This window comes from Schistosoma mansoni, assembly GCF_000237925.1.
Source record: "Schistosoma mansoni, WGS project CABG00000000 data, supercontig 0181, strain Puerto Rico, whole genome shotgun sequence".
Lineage (NCBI taxonomy): Eukaryota > Metazoa > Platyhelminthes > Trematoda > Strigeidida > Schistosomatidae > Schistosoma > Schistosoma mansoni.
The window spans coordinates 465,067-488,812 of record NW_017386065.1 but is presented as its reverse complement, the minus strand read 5'-3'; the positions used below and the strand labels follow the sequence as shown (position 1 = coordinate 488,812).

General features: G+C 38.6%; 1 protein-coding gene across 1 annotated transcript; it reads left to right on the top strand.

The window, feature by feature from the left end:
- The first annotated feature begins 575 nt into the window (after positions 1-575).
- On the top strand, positions 576-23,162 carry Smp_081380 (tumor protein d52, putative). The gene is made up of 7 exons (XM_018795176.1): positions 576-642; positions 5,095-5,219; positions 10,544-10,692; positions 13,008-13,088; positions 15,443-15,503; positions 20,522-20,581; positions 22,560-23,162. The coding sequence occupies exons 1-7, from the start codon at positions 621-623 to the stop codon at positions 22,815-22,817; spliced, it is 756 nt and encodes a 251-aa protein (XP_018647002.1). The 5' UTR covers positions 576-620; the 3' UTR covers positions 22,818-23,162.
- The last annotated feature ends 584 nt before the right edge of the window (positions 23,163-23,746 follow it).

Sequence of the window (23,746 nt, the reverse complement as noted above, 5' to 3'; positions counted from 1 at the left end):
TAATCCCCGGAATAACGCAATGTAGTCAAGAAGTATTAGATGAGCCCGAACGAATGTATTGTATTTGGAATTCAAAATTACAACAGTCATCAATACGAAGAAGTCATTGATTTATTTAAACACCACAGTGCGTGAGTTTGTGATCCCGTGCCCAAAAAAGTCAGCTTCTGCGTAGCAGAACCAGGCTTCGATATTGTCCGACCAAAAAGGCGTTAACTGTATCCAGGGTGGGGGAATAGTCTTTAACTTAAATAATTTTGGTGTCTGTTCCGAATAGTATTATAAAGGACGAAAAATACATAATTAAAGTATAACCGAAAGATCTTCCAAGCAGGTCTCAAAATTGTCGTTACGATAAAATAATATCACTAAAGATTTGTCATAAATCATTCATAATTACGATGGTGTGTATTTCGTTACTTGAAGGATGGGTGTTATCGGAGAGAGTGTGGCTAAACCAAAATCAAACCCAAAACTGTCTTGATTTGACCGCTTTCACTAAACCTTACAAATTGTCGAGGTGACGCACCAATCGTTGTAAGACAGTTTGACCTTCAAGAGCTCAGTAACATCTGTCAGCAGACGACACCGCTGGGTCGTTGCCTCACATCAACCGCCAAATGGATCTAGCGTATCTTGATGGTTAGTTCTCCTGAACTTACGTTTTTAACTGTTGATGTCAAAAGTAGTCTATATAGGTTCTCAAAACAAACTAAAGCAAGTATTTGTATCGAAATTTTCTTAAATTATAGGGGTTTTAAATACACTTCAGTAATAAGGATAGGAAGTCTATTGACCTATATTAATCCTTGTAGTTTGTTAAACTGTGGATGTTCGATCTCGTTTTGAATATATCAACAGAAGGTGCTGATATTACGTGTTCTGGTACAGAATTCCAGTAATTCACTACTCCGTGTGAGAAACGAAACTCCAGACATAGACAATTTGGTCTCGGTCTTTGAACTTTCTTCGAATGTCCTATCAGATCATTAGTCCTATATGGAAAGAAAAGATAAGATGTATTAATACCAAAATTATCGTTCAGGGTACGATAACCCAATATTATATCACACTGTAATCTATGGTATGATAGCGGGAATAAGTTGGGTTTCAATCTGTCTTCAGTTTCAGTTTGGAAAGGACAGGAGGCTTGATGGCCTGTGTTAGTCCTGGCAATGATAAGGTAGGTCAGATAGACTTTTTACTATTTTAGTCATTTGGCGTTGAACTTGTTCTAACAAATTCACCTCATATTTGAAACAAGGACTCGCTGCTTGAATCCCATATTCCAAATGTGGTCTCACGAAAGTCGGGTATAAAAATCTAAACATTTCCTCATCTGAATACTGGAAAGATCTGCGAATAGACCATAACACCTATAGCCTTTTGCAGCAGCAGCACCCTTACGGTGACTGGTGGTTTTGAGATCACTGCTTAGTATGACTCCTAAATCTTTATAGTTTCTTACCTTGGGTGACACGAATCCAACTCAACTAAGTCATAATTCTAATTCCTCAAGCCTCCAAATGCCCTGGTACGGTCGAGAGTGGGGAGAGTCCACTTTCCCTCTCGAAATGCTCTCACATGGCCACGCGAATATATAGCCTCTGACAGGGAAGTCCTACTCACTGCCTTCTCGTGGCGGGCGTGTTGTTTACGAAAGTGAGAGGACGAAAAGCGAATGTCCGGCGCTTTATCCGGGTTGGTGGACACGGCAAGTCCACCTAGGGGAGTTGGAAAACCCTGATTCCAAACGAATGGTGTACATGAGCTCCAGTATCCTAAGGAAACAAATGGCGTATGAAACAATTGTTGGTCACCGGCTACCATGGGACTGCATTTCCTTACTATGCTCCACTGCCTTGTGGACCAGACCTTAGGGTCAAAGGCTCTGAGTGTAGCCCCCTAAGAAAACCACCTGCTTCAGTTTGGGCACCTAGGCTGTATCAGTGCCCTCACACAAATCGAATGAGATTTGTACGGCGCATATGTATCTGGTGCTTCCTTGTACCAATATTTGTGTTTAAATAAATGAATAATAAAAATACCATGTATGGTATAAACGAAGATGTAACTGGACTAAACTTGCCTTTAAATATAGACTATGTTTCTTCAACTGATGAGCTAGTATCTACTGACCAATCTATCATAACAGCACACTCCTGAATGGCTTATATATTAGGCTCTTCATATATTTAGGCGAGGCTTAACCTGACCTTATGTCACTAGCTCTACAAGTCAATGACAAAACAAATAATACTATTACTTCCTTAGGTGAAACCAACGATAAATTTTTAGTAGCCCAAATAAATTGTCCACTCAAAGTTCGGGTCAGTTTAGCAAACAAGTTAGCTGTTTAAATCTAGTCATTTGACTTCGGTCGTCTTGTTAACATTCATATACGTCACCTCAACGTTAGAGGAAATAGGCTAATAAAAATGACTAAAACAGATTCACATTTGTGTAGCGAAGACAGAAGGCCTATGGTCTATGTTATTCCTTTTCTAACATGATTCTATGAGTGTCCAGTCTTTTAAATGAGACAATTAAAGATGCAGACACAACTGATACGGGCTCCCAGGAGTCGATTACTTGGTAAAAAGATCCTCATGCCATGAATATTTTGATCGTTTTTGGCTTTTCTACTTGTCTGCTATTTCCTCTGAGATGCCCGTTCTGTTAGGAAGAAGAAAGTATATATTTGGTCCAAAACCATTTCTTAGTATTCTACACATCAAAATTAGATCGCCTCTTCATCTGCGATAGGACAGAGTAAAGAGGTCTAGCTTTTCAAGCCGCTCTTTGCATCATAAACCTCGGAGCTATGAAATTGTACGGGTAGCTGCCCTTTGTATTTTTTCCAGGATATTAAACAGGGGCTTGCAGCCTGAACTCAGTTCTCAATCTTAGTTCTCACTAAGGTTGTGTATACTGTAGAAAACATGGTAGTATCTTAGTTGGTGAATGTCCATCTTAAAGCATATGAGCAGTGGTCTTAAGATCATTACTCACTGTCACCCCAAGATCCTTGTGAGACTAGACCGCGGGTACAGGCACTTCCCCCATGTTGTACCTATCTTTTTTTGTATTCCTAGAGTGCATGTAGACACTGCCGCGTTGATAGGCATCAACCACTTTTCAGACCAGTTAATCACAACGTTTAAGTCTGCCTGAAATGCACATGCACCTGCGTCTCCCGTTATTTCTCACCAGATTTTACATCGTCAGCGTATAATAACATTGGAGACTCTACTATACTTGGGAGATCATTTACATACAGTATAAAAAGACTCAGGACAGAATCTTGCTGTACTCCACTCAGTACTGGTCTCCAGGTGCAGCACTTCGAATTTATTCTTACTTTATGTTTACTACCTACTAGGAAATCCTTAGGCCATTTTAAGAGAGGTCCGGCAATACCATGATTTTCTAGCTTCAAGAGTAGTCTGTTTGTTGGCATCTTGTTTCAAATGCTTTGCTGAAGTCTATGCAGACCACACCCACTGATTTTCCGTTGTCTAAAACTTTTGTGAGGTTAGATGCAGGGTATTAGGGAATGATGGTAAATCAGTTGATGAGGTCATGAACCTTCATCGACTGAGATGATTGGGCCACGTGTTACGTATGCCTGAACACTGATTACCACGACGCGCAATGCTGACTAGTGTAGGGGATGGTTGGAAGAGAGTTAGGGGCGGTCAATCCAAAACGTGGCATCAGTGCTTGAAATCACTAACTTCTAGTCTGAGCCATGTTGGTAGATGCAGACTACTTGGTTGGGGTCCGCGTGACTATCGTAACCAATGGTTGGAGACTCTGGGTGACATAGCTCAGAATCGATCACAATGACGTAGGTGTATACACTCTTTGTCTTCCCTTAAACCACAAGATTAAAATTGCTTTATATCTGTCTTTCTTCATGTATATATCCTGATATACAATCTTTCTATGTTATGTTACCATCACTAAATTAACTACTTCTATGAATTTGGTGTTCATCTTGATGTGCTAATGAGGTATGGCAACTTGGACCGATGCATATATGTGCCTGGTCCTATGTTGTAGATGACTGATTGACTTGTCCAATGCTCCCTTACTATAAGTAGGTTTTTTGTGCAAGATAAACCTTTTCTAAAACCATGTCCGCTGTTTAACAAGTTGTTGGTTTCCACAAATGTCATTACGGTCTTTTTGACTATTATTCCCAGTATTTTAACTACGACACTGGTGAGGCTGACAGGTTTGTAGTGCGATGGTAGTTGTCTCGATCCTGTTTTATCTATGGAAGTGACGATTTCATCCTTCCAGTCCGTGGGTAACACACCTTGGTCAAATGGCATGCTGAATATCACAGTCAGTGGGGCTGTGATATATTGTGCAACACGTTTCAGGATTTTGGGGTGTAATTCATCCGGTCCTGTTGACTTTTCCATGTCTGAGGCGCTAAGACCCTTAAGTACATTGTCTTGATCAAAGTTCACGGTGAGCAGACGATTTGTTAACTTTATATTTGGGTTTAGTTCTTCGTCTAGATGAGGTTACTGAGTGAAAACTGACCCACAATAGTTTGCCATAGCCTCTGCTTTTTCTTGATCGTCCTCTAATAATTCAGATCTTCGTCCTCGTTGAGGCTGTTCAGGGTATAAATGGTTGAGTTACTTGGTTGTATAACTGTCTGAAATGTGTCAATGCCTCTACTGATGCCTTTGAGTCAGTTTCCAATCCTTCAGCCGATGCTGCAGAGTTGGTTGCCTTTATGTCTGCCTTTCATATGTCAGGACAAGCCGGCACAACTGTTTGACAGGCTATCGCAGCCACGAATTTGAATATAAATGCATGATCACTTCTCCCTAGAGGTGGCAGGAAAGTCATTTGACCGACGTCGTCACCGTGTGTGAAAACTAAGTTCGAGAGGGACGAGGGGCTTCGTAGGTCATATCTGTTCAAATTTGAGTAAAAAATATCTATGACAATTTCACCCCCACCTTGTTGCTTAGTGTCCGTTTAGTTTCCTTAATTTGTTTGAATTATTTACTTTTCATACAGATGTCTGTTTTGCGTAAAAGCTTTTTAACAGTTTGTTATTTTAAATAGACAAGGATGAATGTAATGATATCTCTATTGGTATCGATATTTCGGAGGATTACACTCAGACAAACAATGTCTCTGATGATTCACTCATTAAAATGAGAGCACAGTGGACTGAAGAATTAAAGCAAGTATGTGAGGTTTTTTTACCACCAAAAAATATTAGTATGTTTATAAGATGAACGTTTCGTGTTGTGGAGCTTCATTGCTTACCAACTTCGTCCTCAACCATATGATCACCTGTCCAAACTATGCCACTCTTAGTTTTTAGAGTGGTTGACCACAAAATATATATATCTTCCAGTCTTAAGTATGAATGTAGTTTCTTCTTAGTCCGGCGAAACTATAATTTATGGACGAACCAGTCAAATATAAGATGACAGGTCTCGGATTTTGGCGCGAAATTCACCCATCCATTTGGCTACATAGGATTTTGACATTATATCTGATATCAGTTCGTAATGAAAATCCTAAATCTAATTCCTAACCCTGACCATCAACTAAGTCATAATTCTAATTCCTCAAGCCTCCAAATGCCCTGGTACGGCCGAGAGTGGGGAGAGTCCACTTTCCCTCTCGAAATGCTCTCACATGGCCACGCGAATATATAGCCTCTGACAGGGAAGTCCTACTCACTGCCTTCTCGTGGCGGGCGTGTTGTTTACGAAAGTGAGAGGACGAAAAGCGAATGTCCGGCGCTTTAACCGGGTTGGTGGACACGGAGGGTCCACCTAGGGGAGTTGGAAAACCCTGATTCCAAACGAATGGTGCACATGGGCTCCAGTATCCTGATGGAACGAATGGCGGACGAACCTGTCATTGGTCAACGGCTACCATGGGACTGCATCTCCTCACGATGCTCCACTGCCTTGTGGATCAGACCTTTTGGTCAAAGGCCCGGGGTGTGGCCCCCTAAGGAAACCACCTGCTCCGTTTTGGGTACCCGGGCAGTATACAGCCCACACACAAATAAATAAAATTATGAATTCTATTGACGATACTATTCTCGCTCATACTAGAAGCAAGACAATTTACATTAATATTATTATTATTACCATTATTATTATTATTATTATTATTATTATTATTACTATTATTTAGTAATTCGCTCCCTTTATTTCACTCCCTTTATTCCCAAGTTGTGTAACCTTACTTTTCAACTTATGCAGCAGCTCGCTCTTGGTGGAAAATCTGTCCTATCTAAACGATCTCCAGTCACTGTCTGGTTGAAAGTGAATGCTTCCACCGATTACGAATACTGAAGCAGTCTTTCTGAAACCACGTACGCCGTTCAAGCTGGCTTCCTTCAACGTTCGCACACTAATGCAGATCAGACAACAGATAGGGCTGGCTATGTCTTTGAAAGGTCTTAATGTTGACGTTTGTTGTCTATCCGAGACCCGTATTCAAGACTCTAGTGAAGTACTACAAATTCGTTCTCCATCTGTCGCCTCGAAAAGCTTGTTCCACGTGCGCTTATCCGGGGACCCTGTGGCATCTTCGTCTGGTCTTGCAGGCGTTGGTGTCGCACTAAGCGCTAGAGCTGAGGCAGCACTAATCGATTGGATCCCCATTAACAGTCGGTTATGTGCTGTTAGATTAGAAAGTTCCATCAAAGTGAGAAGAAATCGGCGTGAGAATCAGTGTCTTTTCGTCATCTCCGCCTATACCCCGACAGATTGCAGCCCGGATGCAATCAAGGATGAGTTTTACCATCAGTTAACAGTTCTCCAGGAAGCGCGTTCGACAGATATTGTAGTACTAGCCGGAGACTTGAATGCACAGGTCGGTCGTCTAGGTGGCCGATGGGGACTTGTTGGTTGTAGGACAGATAACGGGGACCGTTTGCTGCAACTGTGCACAGACCACAACCTGTTTCTGGCCAGCACTAACTCCCGGCACAGTCATCACCGGTGTGCTACCTGGCGTCCTCCCTCTGCATCCCAAGCCTGGACTCAGATTGATCACATCGCGATCAGCTACCGCTGGCGTGGTTGTGTACAAGACTGCCGCTCCTTTTGGAGTACTTATCTGGAGTCTGATCATGCCCTGATCTGCGCCAATCTCACCTTACTTTTCAGTGGCCGAAGGATTGACCACCACCAACGGATCGATGTTAGTAAACTGGCTGCAACTTCTGTTGCAAGTAAGTATCGAGCGGAGCTAGCTTCTAGACTAGTTACCATCCCACCGAAAAGTATAGATGAGCATTGGTTGCATCTCCACGACGCCATGAAAATGGCGAGTAAAGCCGCTTGCGGCTTCGCGAAACGTCCCGCTTACAAGCACTGGGTTTCTTCTGGCTCCTTACAACTGATGGAAGCCCGTCGGTCTACTCCGGGTGACCGTGAGTTTGACTACAAACGAACGCTGTTACGTAATGAAATTGGGTAAAGCTTGCGTAAGGACCGAGAAGCCTGGTGATCGAAGCGTGCTAATGAGATGGAAGCAGCAGCTGCATCTGGTAACTGACGGAAGCTCTTCCAACTCATCCGAGCCACTGGCAGCAAGAAGTCTGGTGTGAGTGAAACAATGTACGAGGATGATAGGATGCCAATCACTAACATCTCTCGACGTCTTGGACGATGGGCGGAATTTTTCGAAGGGCAGTTCAACTGGCCTGCTGCTCCGGCAACATCAACCAGTTTGTCCTGCCCCCCATGGCCGGTGACGACTGATCCACCAAACGAGGCGGAAGTCCGCAAGGAACTCCAACTCTTGAAACGTTACAAATCACCGGGCCCAGATGACTTACCTCCGGCTCTTTTTAAAGATGGTGGTGAATTTCTGGCTAAGAAACTGTGTTGTTTGCAAAGGTTTGGGAGGAAGAAAGTGTTCCAACACCATGGAATGAGTCGATAGTCGTCCCTATCTTTAAAAAGGGTTCACGTTGTTCCTGCAATAACTACCGGGGGATAAGTCTATTTCCGATTGCTTCCAAACTTTTGGCTTCTATTATTCTTCGTAGGTTGTTTAAAACCCGAGAACGATTGACTCGCGAGGAGCAGGCTGGTTTTCGTTCTGGTCGAGGATGCATTGATCACATCTTCACCCTCCGCCAAATGTTAGAACACCGTCATACTTATCGCAGGCTAACAATCGTAGTGTTTCTTGATACCCTCATTTGGTCCTAGTTATTCGGTGGACACTCTTAAAGTTACTTTGGCGTCGCTCAAAGGTCGTCCACAAATTATAATCTCACTGTTAATCTGTATAGTCCTAGGCAATGAATGTTTATCTTGCGGTTTGATATCACGCGTTATGTACCCAGACACCAAAATCATACTTAAGGGTGGTGAATATTTTTAATATGTCTAATACAATTTCAATACGGAATTTGACGGTGTGTGGTGGAGGTATTCAGTGCACATGAGCTTCAGTATCCTGAAGGAACAAATGGCGTATGAACCAACAATGGGTCATCAGCTACCATAGGACTGCATCTCCTGACGTTGCTCCACTGCCTTATGGACTAGACCTCTAGGTCAAAGGCTGTGGGTGCGACCCCCCAGGAAAACCACGTGTTTCGGTCTGGGCACCTGGTTAGTATCCCAGCCTTCACACAAGTCGATTGATTTATGTGGCGCATGTCTATTTGATACCTCCTTGTGCCAGTGTTTTTGTGTTTAAATAAATAATGATATTAAGTAGGTGGATCTGTGTTAATCTTTGCTGCTTGTTTTCCAGTTAAGGCCTATTTTCTCAAAAATATTCACTGATGGAGCTGATGCCACTTGCTGGGGTAAGGCATTTCAGTCATTGACTACATGGTAAGAAAAAGCGAACCACACCCTGACTTTATGAGTTCGCGGTTTTTGGACCCTCTTTCTGCGGCCTCGGAGATGATTAGTTCTGCGGGGAGTAAAATGATGAGACATATTGACACTCAAGTCGTCAATAGAGACATGGAAGGTCGATGTAAGGTCACCTGATGTTCTACGATACGATAAGGGGGAGAGGTTCAGGGCTTCAACCTTCATTGTAAGAGAGCTTGAAAGTACCCTTCACTAACTTCGTTCTCACACACCGAACACGCTTGAGTTTGTTAGTATTCTTAACAACACTTAAACTGGCTGTCTGGGTGCAGTACTTCAGGTGTGATCTTACATAGGTGGAGTGTAAGATCTGAAACTTCGTCAAACCATTCGAATGCTCGGTCAAGTGACTGTAACGCTTGAAAACCTTTGGCGGTTGCTGCATTGCAATGCTCACTTGTTTTTAAGTTGTGGCGTACTGTTATCCCTAAGTCTTCGTGTTAGTGCACACTTCGAAGCGATGTATGGTCAGTGGTATACTGGTAACTAACCGTGGCTCGTGACTTCAATGCTCAAGTAGGTAAACTAAGCGAAAGAGAAAGACACCTGGGTGGATCTTATGGTGTGCTGGCTCAAAGAACAGATAATGGCGACCGTATGTTGCAGCTATGCTCCGATAACCGCCTGTTTCTTGCAAATACTAACTTTAAGCACAAGGAAAAGCATCTTTTGACATGGCGACCCCCGAATTCGTCCCAACGTTGGACCCAACTGGATCACATCGCTATCAGCCGCCGATGGAGGAGCTCGATAGAAGGCTGTCGCTCATTCTGGAGCGCATGTTTAGATTCAGATCATGCTCTAGTGCGAGCACGTATCTATCTGCGTCTTACTGGACGTAGGAAAGACACTGCAGGGAAGCCTCTTAGGGTTTTACTTAATGATAGGCAAGTTAAGAACAACTAGAAAAACAGTTAGGCAGCCATGTAAGTTGTGTCCACCCCGAGGCAGCGTGGAATGACATCCGAAAAGCTATGGAAACAGCAGTGATATCTGCTATTACGGTAAACCATAAGGTTAGGTAGAAACACTGGATCTCGGCAGCATCTACCGCGCTGATAGATGCTTGAAAACTCATCCCATCTGGCTCTGAACATAACAAAGAGCGGAGTCAGCTTAAGCGCAGGCTAATAAGAAGCCTACGCAATGATCGCAAACAGTGGTGGGCAACGAAAGCAAGGGAGATGGAAAAGCCAACAGCAGACAACTGTTCAGACTTGTTAAAGAAACAAGTATTAGGAACCCAACTATCAGTGCAACCAACTCCAGACCATGTGCATGCCTTTTAGCAAGGTCATTTTCTTTTGACTCTTCCAGATTCCAAATAATTAAACTATAAGTGGACTTGCCGTCTTTGAAAGTTGATTAATTTTTTTGTTAATGCACTACATGTTTCTGTATGGTGGTTTTGTTCCGTAAGATACTCGTGATTTCCTAAGTAGGCTAATTTTACCAAAAGGCAATGGAGAAATTGTTAGTATCGAAGTATTATATAATGTGAAACATTAATCTCAATGTATATTTTTATTGATTTTTACTTCTTAGATTCTTATCCAATATTTCTTCGAATTCTATTATTTTACTTATCAACTATCTATAAATATATGATTTTAACTTTGTTATTTTTACTGTTCTCCGAGGTCGAAGATGAAATTCAAACTTTGCGACAAGTTTTATTATCTAAATTTCGTCGGCAGCAGTTTTTAAAGCGTCAGCTTGGGATAACACCAATTGAGGAATTAAAGAGTGAAGTTAAACAAGGTTTAGATACTTTACGAACCAGTGATGCGTAAGTCTATTAGTTATTTACTAGATTTCTCTTAATGTGTTATTTAGGCTTATCCTTTTTTTGCCTAGCCCTGCCTGTTGAGTTCAGAACGCTAATATCAGCTTCCACTGTACAAATCATTTATTTCAGATATACTCAGTTTATATACAGGTAAACTAGATCATATCATGTCATAAAATAGAAAATAACATATGTACAATATCAAGCGAAAAAAGTTGTTATGATTATACTTACTTACTTACTTACGCCTGTTACTCCCAATGGAGCATAGGCCGCCGACCAGCTTTCTCCAACCCACTCTGTCCTGGGCCTTCTTTTCTAGTTCTATCCAGTTCTTGTTCATTCTTCTCATGTCTGTCTCTATTTCTCGACGTAATGTGTTCTTTGGTCTTCCTCTTCTCCTTTGACCTTCAGGATTCCATGTGAGGGCTTGTCTTGTGACACAATTGGGTGATTTCCTCAAAGTGTGCCCAATCCACTTCCAGCGCTTCTTCCTGATTTCTTCCTCCACTGGAATCTGGTTTGTTGTCTCCCACAGTAACTTGTTGCTGATAGTGTCTGGCCATCTGATCCAAAGTATCTTGCGTAGACAGCTGTTAATAAACACTTGTATCTTCTGGATAATGGCTTTCGTAGTTCTCCACGTCTCTGCCCCATACAGAAGAACTGTCTTGACATTTGTATTGAAAATTCTAATCTTGGTGTTGGTTGACAGATGTTTTTCAGTTGTAGGTATGCTGCTCTTGCTTTGCCGATCCGCGCCCTTGCATCTGCATCTGATCCACCGTGTTCATCAATGATGCTTCCCAGATATGTAAAGGTTTCCACAACTTCCAAAGCTTCTCTGTCAAGTGTAATTTGATTGGTGCATATTGTATTGTATCGGAGAGTCTTGCTTTTCTCTTTGTTTATATTGAGACCTACTGTTACTGAGGCTGCTGCTACACTGGTTGTTTTCTCCTGCATTTGTTGTTGTGTTTGTGATAGAAGAGCCAGATCATCCGCAAAGTCTAAATCGTCAAGCTGCATACTTCCTGTCCACTGTATCCCGTGCTTTCCTCCAGATGTTGACGTCTTCATGATCCAGTCGATTACCAGGAGAAAGAGAAAGGGTGAGAGTAAGCAACCTTGCCTAACACCGGTCTTTACCTCGAACGAGTCGGTGAGTTGTCCTCCGTGGACGATTTGGCAGTTTAGTCCATCATAGGAGTTCCGTATGATGTTGACTATCTTCTCAGGCACGCCGTAGTGTCGAAGAAGCTTCCATAGTGTCGTCCTGTCCACGCTATCAAATGCCTTCTCGTAGTCGATGAAGTTGATGTACAGTGATGAATTCCATTCGATTGATTGTTCCACAATGATACGTAGAGTTGCAATTTGATCCGTGCACGATCTATCCTTACGAAATCCAGCTTGTTGATCTCGAAGTTGGGCATCCACGGAATCCTTCATCCTGTTTAACAATACTCTGTTGAAGACTTTTCCTGGTATTGAGAGGAGATGTTATGATTATGAAAGACCGTAATTAATAAATTAATTATTATCCTTAAGAATATTAAATTGTATAATAGTAATAGTCTATAGGTCCAAATAAAGCATATAATCATTATCATATTGAAATTTATTATTATTATTATTATTTAAACACATATATATTGGTACAAAAAAGCACCAGGTACATATGCGCCACACTATTTGTGTGTGTGTGGGCTGTGATACTGCCCGGGTACCCAAAACGGAGCAGGTGGTTTTCTTAGGGGGCCACACCCCGAGCCTTTGACCAAAAGGTCTGATCCACAAGGCAGTGGAGCATCGTGAGGAGATGCAGTCCCATGGTAGCCGTTGACCAATGACAGGTTCGTCCGCCATTCGTTCCATCAGGATACTGGAGCCCATGTGCACCATTGGTTTGGAATCAGGGTTTTCCAACTCCCCTAGGTGGACCCTCCGTGTCCACCAACCCGGTTAAAGCGCCGGACATTCGCTTTTCGTCCTCTCACTTTCGTAAACAACACGCCCGCCACGAGAAGGTAGTGAGTAGGACTTCCCTGTCAGAGGCTATATATTCGCGTGGCCATGTGAGAGCATTTCGAGAGGGAGAGTAGACCCTCCCCACTCTCGACCGTACCAGGGCATTTGGGGGCATATTGAAAGTTAATAACCAGAAGTTACATTGAATAATTTAATGTAAAAAAAATGCATCTTTTAATCATCAATTATATTTGAAGATTGTACATGGTTAACAATTTCACTTATCACTTTAATGATAAATAATAATTTATAGAATTATTTCTATCTTCTAATAACCCTTCTAGATATTTGAAAACATCAGCCGTTGTAAAAACTGCTAAGGATAAAACATCAGCTGTATTCATTGAGAAATGGAATTTATTACGGTATGTTTTATTATCCGATGAATTTCTTGGATTTTTATTACATTTAATATATGTATAGGAAATTTTTATTTAGACATTGTCATTAAGTGGAAGATAAAAGAATGTGTAGTAACATATACGTATAATTGGTAGATATGTTAAGGCTACATATTTTATGATGGTGGAGAAGATTTGTAGCTCAGGTAGGTGATTTTGATGTTGGTTTGTTCTCTGAGCTGGATGGCTGAAACCCAAATAGATAGGTATGAATTTGTGACTTCGTGGATAAGCCAGTGCTCCCATTGGTTATTGCGTATTTTTTTTTAAGAGACACAAGGTTTTATAATATGATCACAAACATGTAGTGTGCTAGTTGTCTACACTGTTATTCTTCTGCTTTCTATCGATCCTATCTCCCAGGCAAGTTAGGTTTCATCTAATGCCATGTGATGACATAACTATATACTGTACTTATCTAACAGAATGACCAAAATCAAAGTAAGCATGACTCAAACTGTATTTGATCTCTCATAATCCATATTAGAAGATTGTAAAAATCATACACCTAGCCATTTTTATTCAATTCATAAATGGGTGTATTAATTCAGTCGTATACTAGGTTGGGGAATCTAAAAAAAAACATTCCTTAAAATGGTTTCCTATCGACAATTGCTTGTGTTGATTTTATCACATCAACTCCTTGTCATTGTTCTATCAAAATATATGAAAGGGACTAATTGCTTGTGCGTTAGCCAACGTTTTGGTCCAGTAAGAACTCGTTTTGGAGGACTCATGATGATACATACATATATTGCTGCTTGTTCCTTGTCTTCCATTACTGATTTTTCTGAATGGAGTAAAAGGTGAGTTTTGAAGGAAGCTTTCTGATCTTCAGAAATGTAGGAGTTCAACACTAGTAATCCTAGAAGGGGATTTTAACATTCAAGTAGGTATCCTAAATCAAGCTCAAAAACACTTATGTAGGTCTTTTGGTGTTCCAAAGAACAGATAAATAACTGTCTATTTGATACCTTCTTGTACCAATGTTTATGTGTTCAAATAATTAATAATAATATCTTATAAGATGGCCTTAATTATTGTTAACGCATAAAACTTTCGTTTCGATAACGTTGTAAAAGTAACATACATTATTTCTAAGTTTAAGAGTTCTTCTCTACTATATATATATACAATCAATGAGTACTAGGCTATGTTCAGACAAAGAGTATATGTAAAATAAAGATGATATTTCAGTAAAGGGAGATTATTACTCTGTTATTTTAAGGATATGTGCAAAATTTAACCACCAATTAAGTATGACTGGAGTTAAGTTCATTCACAAAATGACCTTATTTAACCTTTCCAAATTATGAATTCTTTTAGTAACTATGTTTCTTCGGATAGCTAATTGTATACTTCAAAGCTACATCTGTCGATCATTATTTTTAAGCGTTTTTATAGATAGAAATAAATAGACACGTTGATAGTAAATAGCTCGGGCTATTCGTAAGTAAATAAGTTGCAAATACATAAATTTAATACCCTTAACAAGGATACTGAAATAAATAATTTAGCTTCTGCGCAAAACAAATATCCTTCAGCCTACCAAAAAACTCCTGTAGCTCTTCTAGAGTTACTGCCGGTCCCAAGCCCGGGTAAAGGAGAAGGGTTGGGCATGGGGTTAGCGACCCCATCTTGTAGAAAAGCTAACTCGCTAAAAAACGCTAACCAGAAAAAAATAATTCAAACCATTTAAACTCTGTCCTGGGAGTTGAAGGAATAATTATGACACCTCATGATGAAAGCCGAAATTTTTCGGAAGTCACGAGGCCGATGCACCTTCTAACAACCAGAGCAAAACTCTTTATGAGAGAGGACAAACCAACTTCCATCTGAAGAGGAAATTAGGAAAAGACGTTGGAAATGGATCGGGCATACATTAAGGAAATCACTAATGTGCATTACAAGGCAATCCCTAACTTGGAACCCTGAAGGGAACCGGAAAAGAGGAAGGCCAAAGAACACATTACGCCAGGAAATAAAAGTGGATATGAAAAGGATGAATGTTAACTGCAAAGAACTGGAAATGAAGACTCAGGACAGAGTTGGATGGAGAATGCTGGTGAGCGGCCTATGCTCCTCGTCGAGGGGTAACAGGCATAAGTAAGTAAGTACCAAAAAACACGACCAAACCAATGGATAGATAATGATCTTAAAGGTTGTACAAATTATTAAGCCATAACATGTAGAAAGTTGACATATTTTCATCGGTAAACTGACAGGTTAGTGCAATTGAATAGGAAAACAATTTGATTGAATAATTATGTACTAAGATAAACATATTTTAGTTTAATAGCTTCTTTGAAACATTGTAGACAAACTAGTACATACAAATCTTTGGAGAACAAAGTGGGTTCAGCGTGTTACAATGTTTACGTAAGTGCCAGATTATACCTGATAAAATTATATAATCGTCAAAACGTATTTTTAATTTTTCGTTACTGGTTTTATAGTATGATTTAAGCTTTCTGAAGTTGATCCAGATAGCTTCAGATATGTAGAGGGGTTGTAATCTATCTAGCTCCTTGAAGTTGAGGACCGCTTTGTGATGTAATTTTTTCCATCCTTCTGTAGAATTCCTCTAGTTTATGTTGTGTAAGTTATCCACATACGTGTTTGTTTCAATGTTCAGACAGCTTGAAGGATATCTTCATTCGATAACCAAGTAATTGTTTGGTTATCCACTCAGGCAATTGAAAACCATGCTGTATCTGTTAACAACGAACTTTACAGCTTTCTGTCTTCACTTTTGGTCAACTACATAAATCATCTTTTTATAAATCCAGTTCTACTTGGATTTGATGAAAAGTAATATTGTTTCCCCGTATTATATCTAAATTTTTTATAGGAAGTAAAATGGCATATGTTAAATTTCCCGATCAGCTCTACTGTGTTACCATTTTTGCCAACATTTTTATGAACCTATAATAACAGAAAGACTGGACTGAACAGTCGTTTATATTTTTGAAGAATTCCACGGTGTTGTAAGACTATAGTCGAAGTAGTGGCCAGTAGTGAAATCCAGGACGCGTGTTTCGCCCTGTTTGTGACTCGTCAGCTGGATATACTAGGGTCAACATCAACTCTGAGATGCAGGTACATCCAGCTGACGAGTCCCAAATAGGCCGAAACGTGCGTCCTGGATTCTACTGCTAGCCACTATCCGTCATTGCTTATAAAGCTTGAGACTTCAGGTAATATCGAGCAGTCCGCGGAGGATGCTCAAATGCCAACAAGAGACTGATCAATCGCAGCCCTAATTAACAATGGGAAGATACAAGTAAGCAACACCAAGTGAGTATAGTCGAAGTAGTTCGATCTTGGAAAAACCTATTTACATTGGACTTTTTCCGACCTTCAGTTTTGGATGTAACTTAAAGATTAGGTGGATATTGTTCCAAATTTTCAAGCGTAATAGTTATGCAACGCTAGTTGCCATCCATTTTTTCTTGTTATTTATCTAAATCTCTATATCATTCTGGAATATGGGTATTAGTACTGCTCCTTATTAGTAAGCTCTATTGAGGATGATAGTTACATCGGGAATCATTTAGTGTTTAGTTTATGAAATTTATCCCTTCTGTTCAATGTAATCTAAAGTGTCTGATATTTTACATTTTATTACATGTTTATAAATGTTCTCATTGTTTTTTCCTTACAATTTGTTTCTCATTTCATTGTCTGTTCTTGACTACCTGAACCTGTAAAGCTGATTTCATGATCTCCAACAACAACTAAACTATTCCAGTGTCAAAAAAGGAAATGTTCTTAGATCAGTAATCTTTATGAAGTGCTTACTTAGACTTTGTTCAATTACTTTTGTCTATACCTTTTTAATTGGTCGAGAAAACCTTCTTTCTGAACGTTAAGTTGTTGCAGTTTATAGGTTATGAACACTATAAACGTCTTGCAATAACCCTGCATTGCACTCAGTTTACTGTAAAGATAACGTACTAATAAACTTGATTTGCATTTGTAAGATTTCTATCGTGGGATTAACAATACCGTTGCTTGGTGAATGATTTTAGGTTTAAACAAAGAAGTCAACTGATTAAGTTCGGAATTATTACAAACTAAAGTCCCACAAGTGTGCATTATAAGCCAGAATCTATCCTCATTTGCGATCCCATTTAGAGTTGAAAGAGTCAGATGAAAATGTGAGTAACGATGACCTCAACCTGGTTGTCTATACCTGCCAATATACCTCTGACAAACAGTTAGTTACTTTATGGACTGATGCCATTAGATATCCCCCCGCTTACTTCCTACCTACTGCTTCACGAGTACATATTTATTTATTTATTTAAACACATAAATATTGGTACAAGGAAGCACCAGATACATATGCGGCGTACAAATCTCATTCGATTTGTGTGAGGGTTGTGATACTGCCCAGGTGCTCAAACTGAAGCAGGTGGTTTTCTTAGGGGGCCACACTCAGAGCCTTTGACCTGAAGGTCTAGTCCACAAGGCAGTGGAGCATCGTAAGGAAATGCAGTCCCATGGTAGCCGGTGACCAACAATTGGTTCATACGCCATTTGTTTCCTTAGGATACTGGAGCTCATGTACACCATTGGTTTGGAATCAGGGTTTTCCAACTCCCCTAGGTGGACCCTCCGTTTCCACCAACCCGGATAAAGAGCCGGACATTCGCTTTTCGTCCTCTCACTTTTGTGAACAACACCCCCGCCACGAGAAGGCAGTGAGTAGGACTTCCCTGGCAGAGGCTATATATGAAAAACTTGACTCAATACGAAATCAGCAAGAAGGACTTATGCGATTGCATTTTGAGCATGATAGGAAAATGATGTCGATCCTCAAAACAGGCTCAACTCTCGCGCGGCGTGCTGTTGGAGCACTGTTAACGGACGAAGGTCGAAATACTACAAAAGCAAATATTGATGCACTAGTCACACGACTGGAGTCTCTGAGTTATGACAACGAGTAAACATTATCTGTTGAGGTAAAGGGTAATTGGATAAATGTAACACATATCTCAACTATTTCAGTCGATAGCAGTTCATTTTCAAAATGTGACAAACTCACCCATTGGTTCTCAGCGGCATGCTAAAATCTTTGGTTAAAACCTTATTTAATCTCAGGTCAATGTTGATCAAATTACCATCGCTGTATATTTTCATTTTCTTCCTCATAAATCTAAACATCTTATTACTTAATTTATTTATTTTCTCATTTTGTTAGTCTCAATTTTTAATACTATCAGTATAGGATTGTGAAGATTGTTGAGTCTCATCGAGATCATGAATTGATCGATGTTCGACTACCATTAAAGACCTGGAAGCACTGGACAGCCGTTTCGTCCTAGTATGGGACTCCTCGGCAGTGTGCATCCACGATCCTGCACACGGGGCTGGGACCCAGGACCTTCTGTGTCGCACGCGTACACTTAACTTTTAGACCACTGAACCATCATCCAACGATGCTAATGTCTAACTTTACACAATCCACGATATTGTGCGTCGATCTTCCATTGTCTTCGGTAGATAACCACCTCACACTCGGCACGGATTGAATTCCACTAATCACAGCCATTCACTAGAAATCTGAGAATTACCTCTCGAAGTTAGTCACAAGAGATTATCAATATAGGGTTGTAGAGATTATTAATCGATTAATGTTGGATCACAATTGAAAACATCGAATTACTGTGCAGTCATTTTGTCTCATTTCACCAACTTGAACTATTGAACAAAATTTATTTTATATTATCATATATGCTTGTTCTTCATCATATTGTAATACAGACTATTTAAACTACATAATAAACACATCAAAATCTTCTACTTAAATATAAAAAGGTTTTTTTTTAAATAAAAAACTTTGTCAATCATCCATTTCATTCACATACCCATCTGGTTACACTGTATTATTAAGCTTATTTTATAAATATTAATCTATATATTAATAATTCTTTCGAAATTGTTCCATAAGTTGATTTGATACCTGTTAAACTGTTTCTTACTGTAGTTGTAGTATCGGTTGTTATGGTAAGCCCATATACTTTATTCTAGCTACTGGCCAAGCCAATTCGCCTGTACATTGAGTCATCTTTTGATCTTGTTCATTATTCTCTTATTGACCTTGACTATATTTTTATATGAGCATATATGTGTACACTTCGTATCTTATTCATCATATGTCTGTCATTCATTTTTGTCCGACTATAAATGTTGATTAACGCTTGCTTAAATTGAGTTGGCTTCCCAGCCATCTCCAATACGCATTATCTTTCGCTTCGCTCTCGAGTTGGCTTCCCAGCCATCTCCACTGCATGTCATTTCCGCCTCATTCGCTTATTCGCCTGTTCACTCGCTCGTTATTATTCGCTCAGGTGTTGTTAACTTTCTGACCTGAGTTATTCGACAATAAACTGTAGTTGCTGCTATCCTTTGTCTTTTGATTTTACGCGCCGTTAAGATTAGAATTATATCGGTTATCGAAACGAACGATTAACGAATCGCGGCACTACATAGTCATCGCTGTAAATTAAATGTTTTGTTTCTGTTTTTCTCTTTTTTGAATTAACCCGCCAATATAGTTTCAATCTTTGTTTTGTCTCTTGTGTATTTCATTTGATTTTTGTATAATATTTTTACACTTCATACTGTAGTAAACAAGAATACAAGTACAGACAGTCGAACGTATTTGAATACAATATTACAGAATCTCTCAATGAAATTTGAGAATTATACAGTAAATACTTCATTTGCATAACGTCAATCCATCGTCTCAGACTTCAATGTTCCTTCATTTCCACAGTAATCTTTCTCCGTTCTCATTCTCTTTCTTTGATCTTGTTAACCTTCTGCCTCCAAGCATTTCACTTTCATGTGATGATACATACTACTTATATTTGTTGACATCAGTAGCACATAACACAATACTAGTAGGCAATTATTCATTAGACCATCAAGTCTTCAAAATTAATCAGGTTTACGTTACTTTTTTTTATTTATATTCTCATTTAGTTACTTAACCACCTGTATTATGATCTAAGCATTTTTCTCTACCGATTAACTTCTATTCGTTCAATCTTAATTATATAATTAATTACAATTACTTGCATCATTAATTGTAGCCTCATCTCTTTTTATACGACTAAGTCTTCTTTGTGTGATATCAGTTTCTACTACAACATTTTTTCTGTCCGTTTACCGAAACATTCACTTCATTTTAATTAAGTTAAATAAATCACATCTTTATTTCTAATCACTATAATTCGTTGTTAATTTCAACTGTTAACGATTGATGGGAAGCGTTGAAATGAGTTATATATTCAATGTAAACTAGTTAATTTCTTTTAAATGTACCTAAATTATCGTTTAGAACGATAAGTGGGATGTATATGTCTAAGTTTTATTTTACTTTTCAGGGTAAATTAACACGTCCTAAAACATTATCAAGTGGTACTGAACATATCAGTAATTCTGAAGTAAGTCATGTTTTAGTGTCTCATAACGTGCTACTGTTGTCTATCAATCATTCAACTTATCTATATAATTTAATGAATGAAGATTTCATTATTGTTATGAATACATTTCAGTGCTAATATACAAATTATATGTGCTCTCAGTATTCATCTTTTATATCAATTGTAATCACTGTAATATCTCTACATTTTCGGAGGTAGTTTAAGTGAAAAAGTATTTGTTGGGTAAGTAGTATTCGTCATTTTTACTGCTTGAGTCTTGTCATTGTAAAAGAAAATAGTCCGTAAAAATCACCCTTGAAAGTCCACCTTTGTATCATCTATTGTAGCTTAATGTTATTTGTAGTTATGTATGATAATGAGGAGTATTTGAATTATAGTATAAATTGGGAATTCCAGAATTAACTCAATTTCATCAAGAAGTACTATATGAACATGAACTAATGTATTGTATTTGGAATTCGAAATCAAGCAGTCATCAAGTACAAAGGAATCATTAGTTCATATAAACACCACATTATGTTATGTTTTTTTTTTTAAAGAAATCAGTTATTCACGGCGCACATATAAGCTAAGAAATATTGAGTTCGTGCGCTGAATATATTTTGATCTACAATATGTTTATCTGATTGAAGTTACTTCAATCGCATATTATGAACTCTTATCCACAACATCCTTTAATTTTATGATTACTCTCCTGGCCTTCTTCCTGATACGTCTCGCCAATTGAACGCTTTATTCGTTTCCTAAGCTATTCTAGTAACCCACAGGCTAGAACTACTCACCGACTTGAACACCAGAGAGAAGGCGCAAGTATGAGAGAAAACACTTTACTCAAGGATTCGCTTTTGTACAGAAAATCATGGGTATTTATAGATGTTAGCGTTTGCCAAATCAGCATCATATTTCAGCCAATACGTTAAACGACATTTTATGCTACCGACCAATAGTAGCACGCCACGTTGAAACTCTAGAGTGTTTCATCATACCCTGATTGGCTAGGGCTCTACGGCTCCTTTGTGGGCCTTTGGAGGTTCTGTTGAAGTTCTCCGGAAGCCGACTCAACACTCCCTCTAGAACATAATATTCATTCAACTATTTTGGATCCACATAATATTATATTTATTTTCAAAAAGCAACTCTCCATCCCCTTCAAATAACACTTTTATTCTGTATTATATTGGCCATCATTTTACCCATCACGTTATAGTAATTTGTCTTAACTTTTATTATATGATCATTTAAATACTTTTTCAGTAGTTAAAGTATGATGAAAGGGAAATCCACTTTGCTCAATGTATAACACTAAACAATCCATTAAGAATTTGATGGATTTATAATTAAAAAAGTTGAAAATTGAATAATCGGAAAATAGTTGTTTTGTTTAATCACATACAGGTACATCCAGCTGACGAGTCTCAAATAGGATGAGACACGTGTCCTAGAGTCCACTGCTAGCCACTATCCATCTTAGCTTATATGTAATTTTTTGAATCTGAGATGTGTTTTTTCTACAGGTCATAACGTAGCGTTTTGACAATTCATTAAACTCATTTCACATTATAAAATGTTCACACTGTGCTAAGTAGTTGGAAGAAGTCAGCAAGAAACTCTACACCTAGGTTCGTGCTACTTGACAATTAAAGCCGACATGGGAATTCGGGTGAATTAATTCTTCTTGTGTAATTCAAACTCATGTTACCATTTCAGCTATTGGGCCCACTACTGATTTCCTATATGATTAGAGCTTTTAAATTGTTTAGTCACTATTTAGTAATCAACTTACAACTTCATCAATAAAATTCAGTTATCATTATAGGCTAGATAGATATAACATTAGTTGTTTTCAATGATCGGTTAATGTAAACTCATAGCATACATCTTTTGGAATGAAGGTATTCCTATACTTTCATAATTGTTACAATTCAAATATTTTGAATAATTCATTTTTGTTTAACTTTATATACTCATTTTCTTGTAGAAACAGAACACTACTACTACTACTATTGCAACAGCAGATATCACAACGAAATCATGTAATTTAGGGACAAATAATAATTCAGTTCCTCAATCCGTATCAGTTATATCATCATCGTCATCGTTCAATCCCAATAATTCGAAAGGCAATAATTACGATGAGGATAATATAGAAATAAATGAAAATGATTCCATTGATTTTGATAAATTACTCAATGATGATATGTTATTACATTCAAATAGAATAGATAATAAGAAATAATAATGAAGATCATAAATCTTAACTGTTTCACATTATCATTGATTATCCGGTTGTGTATTTCTTATGTTATTCAACTTCATTTTGACTTTTGTTTCCCCTTTTTCTGTGTGTGTGTGTGTGTGTCTGAGTGTGTGATAAATCTACATCTTGTTTTTTTAGGATTAATAGAACATATCATTTTTTTTGGGTATTTGTGACGTTAACTGTGATCCCGTTCACAATTTTTTGTTCATTAGGATCTACATACACTAAATCTTTTTTTTTATGATCTAAATAATTTATTTGTATTAACAGCTTTTTTGTGTTTATACTATTTATAAATATCAATCATCTTATATTGTTGACATTTTATGGTGTTTGTGCTCTTCATTGTCTTATGCGGTATACCGATTGTAAACTAAAGTTATAGAACAGTGGATAGTATCAACGACTATAATCTCTTACTCATAATAAGCGTCACCATAATTCTATGCCAATACATGTTTTTCGGAGATTTTTACAGATAGAACGACTGCTCAGTGAATTTTAAGAATTTTTCCTGCTTCTATTGTATTTGGTCAACATGTCGGTTGTGTATAGTCAAGTCATTGATACCTAGAATTCTCACCATAGATTTTCCAACGTTCTTCACCACAATCCCCACGATAACATGTAACTTCTGCAGACTCCAAACACCTCATATTCGAACGAAGACTTCTTCCTTTTAATAGCTTTGATGGAGTCTCTTTCGTCACAGAATGTTTAGCATTTCTATATTGAAATAGAAATGTATCTACTACACTCCTTAGTTCATTAAATGTTGAAGCAGGAATAGAATCAATAACATTTTCAATGTCCTGACAAAATTTTCTGCCTGACCATTAGAGCAAGGGTGCCTGGGAGCAGTAAACAGATATCTGCACCCTATATCATTCAACCAATTAGTGACT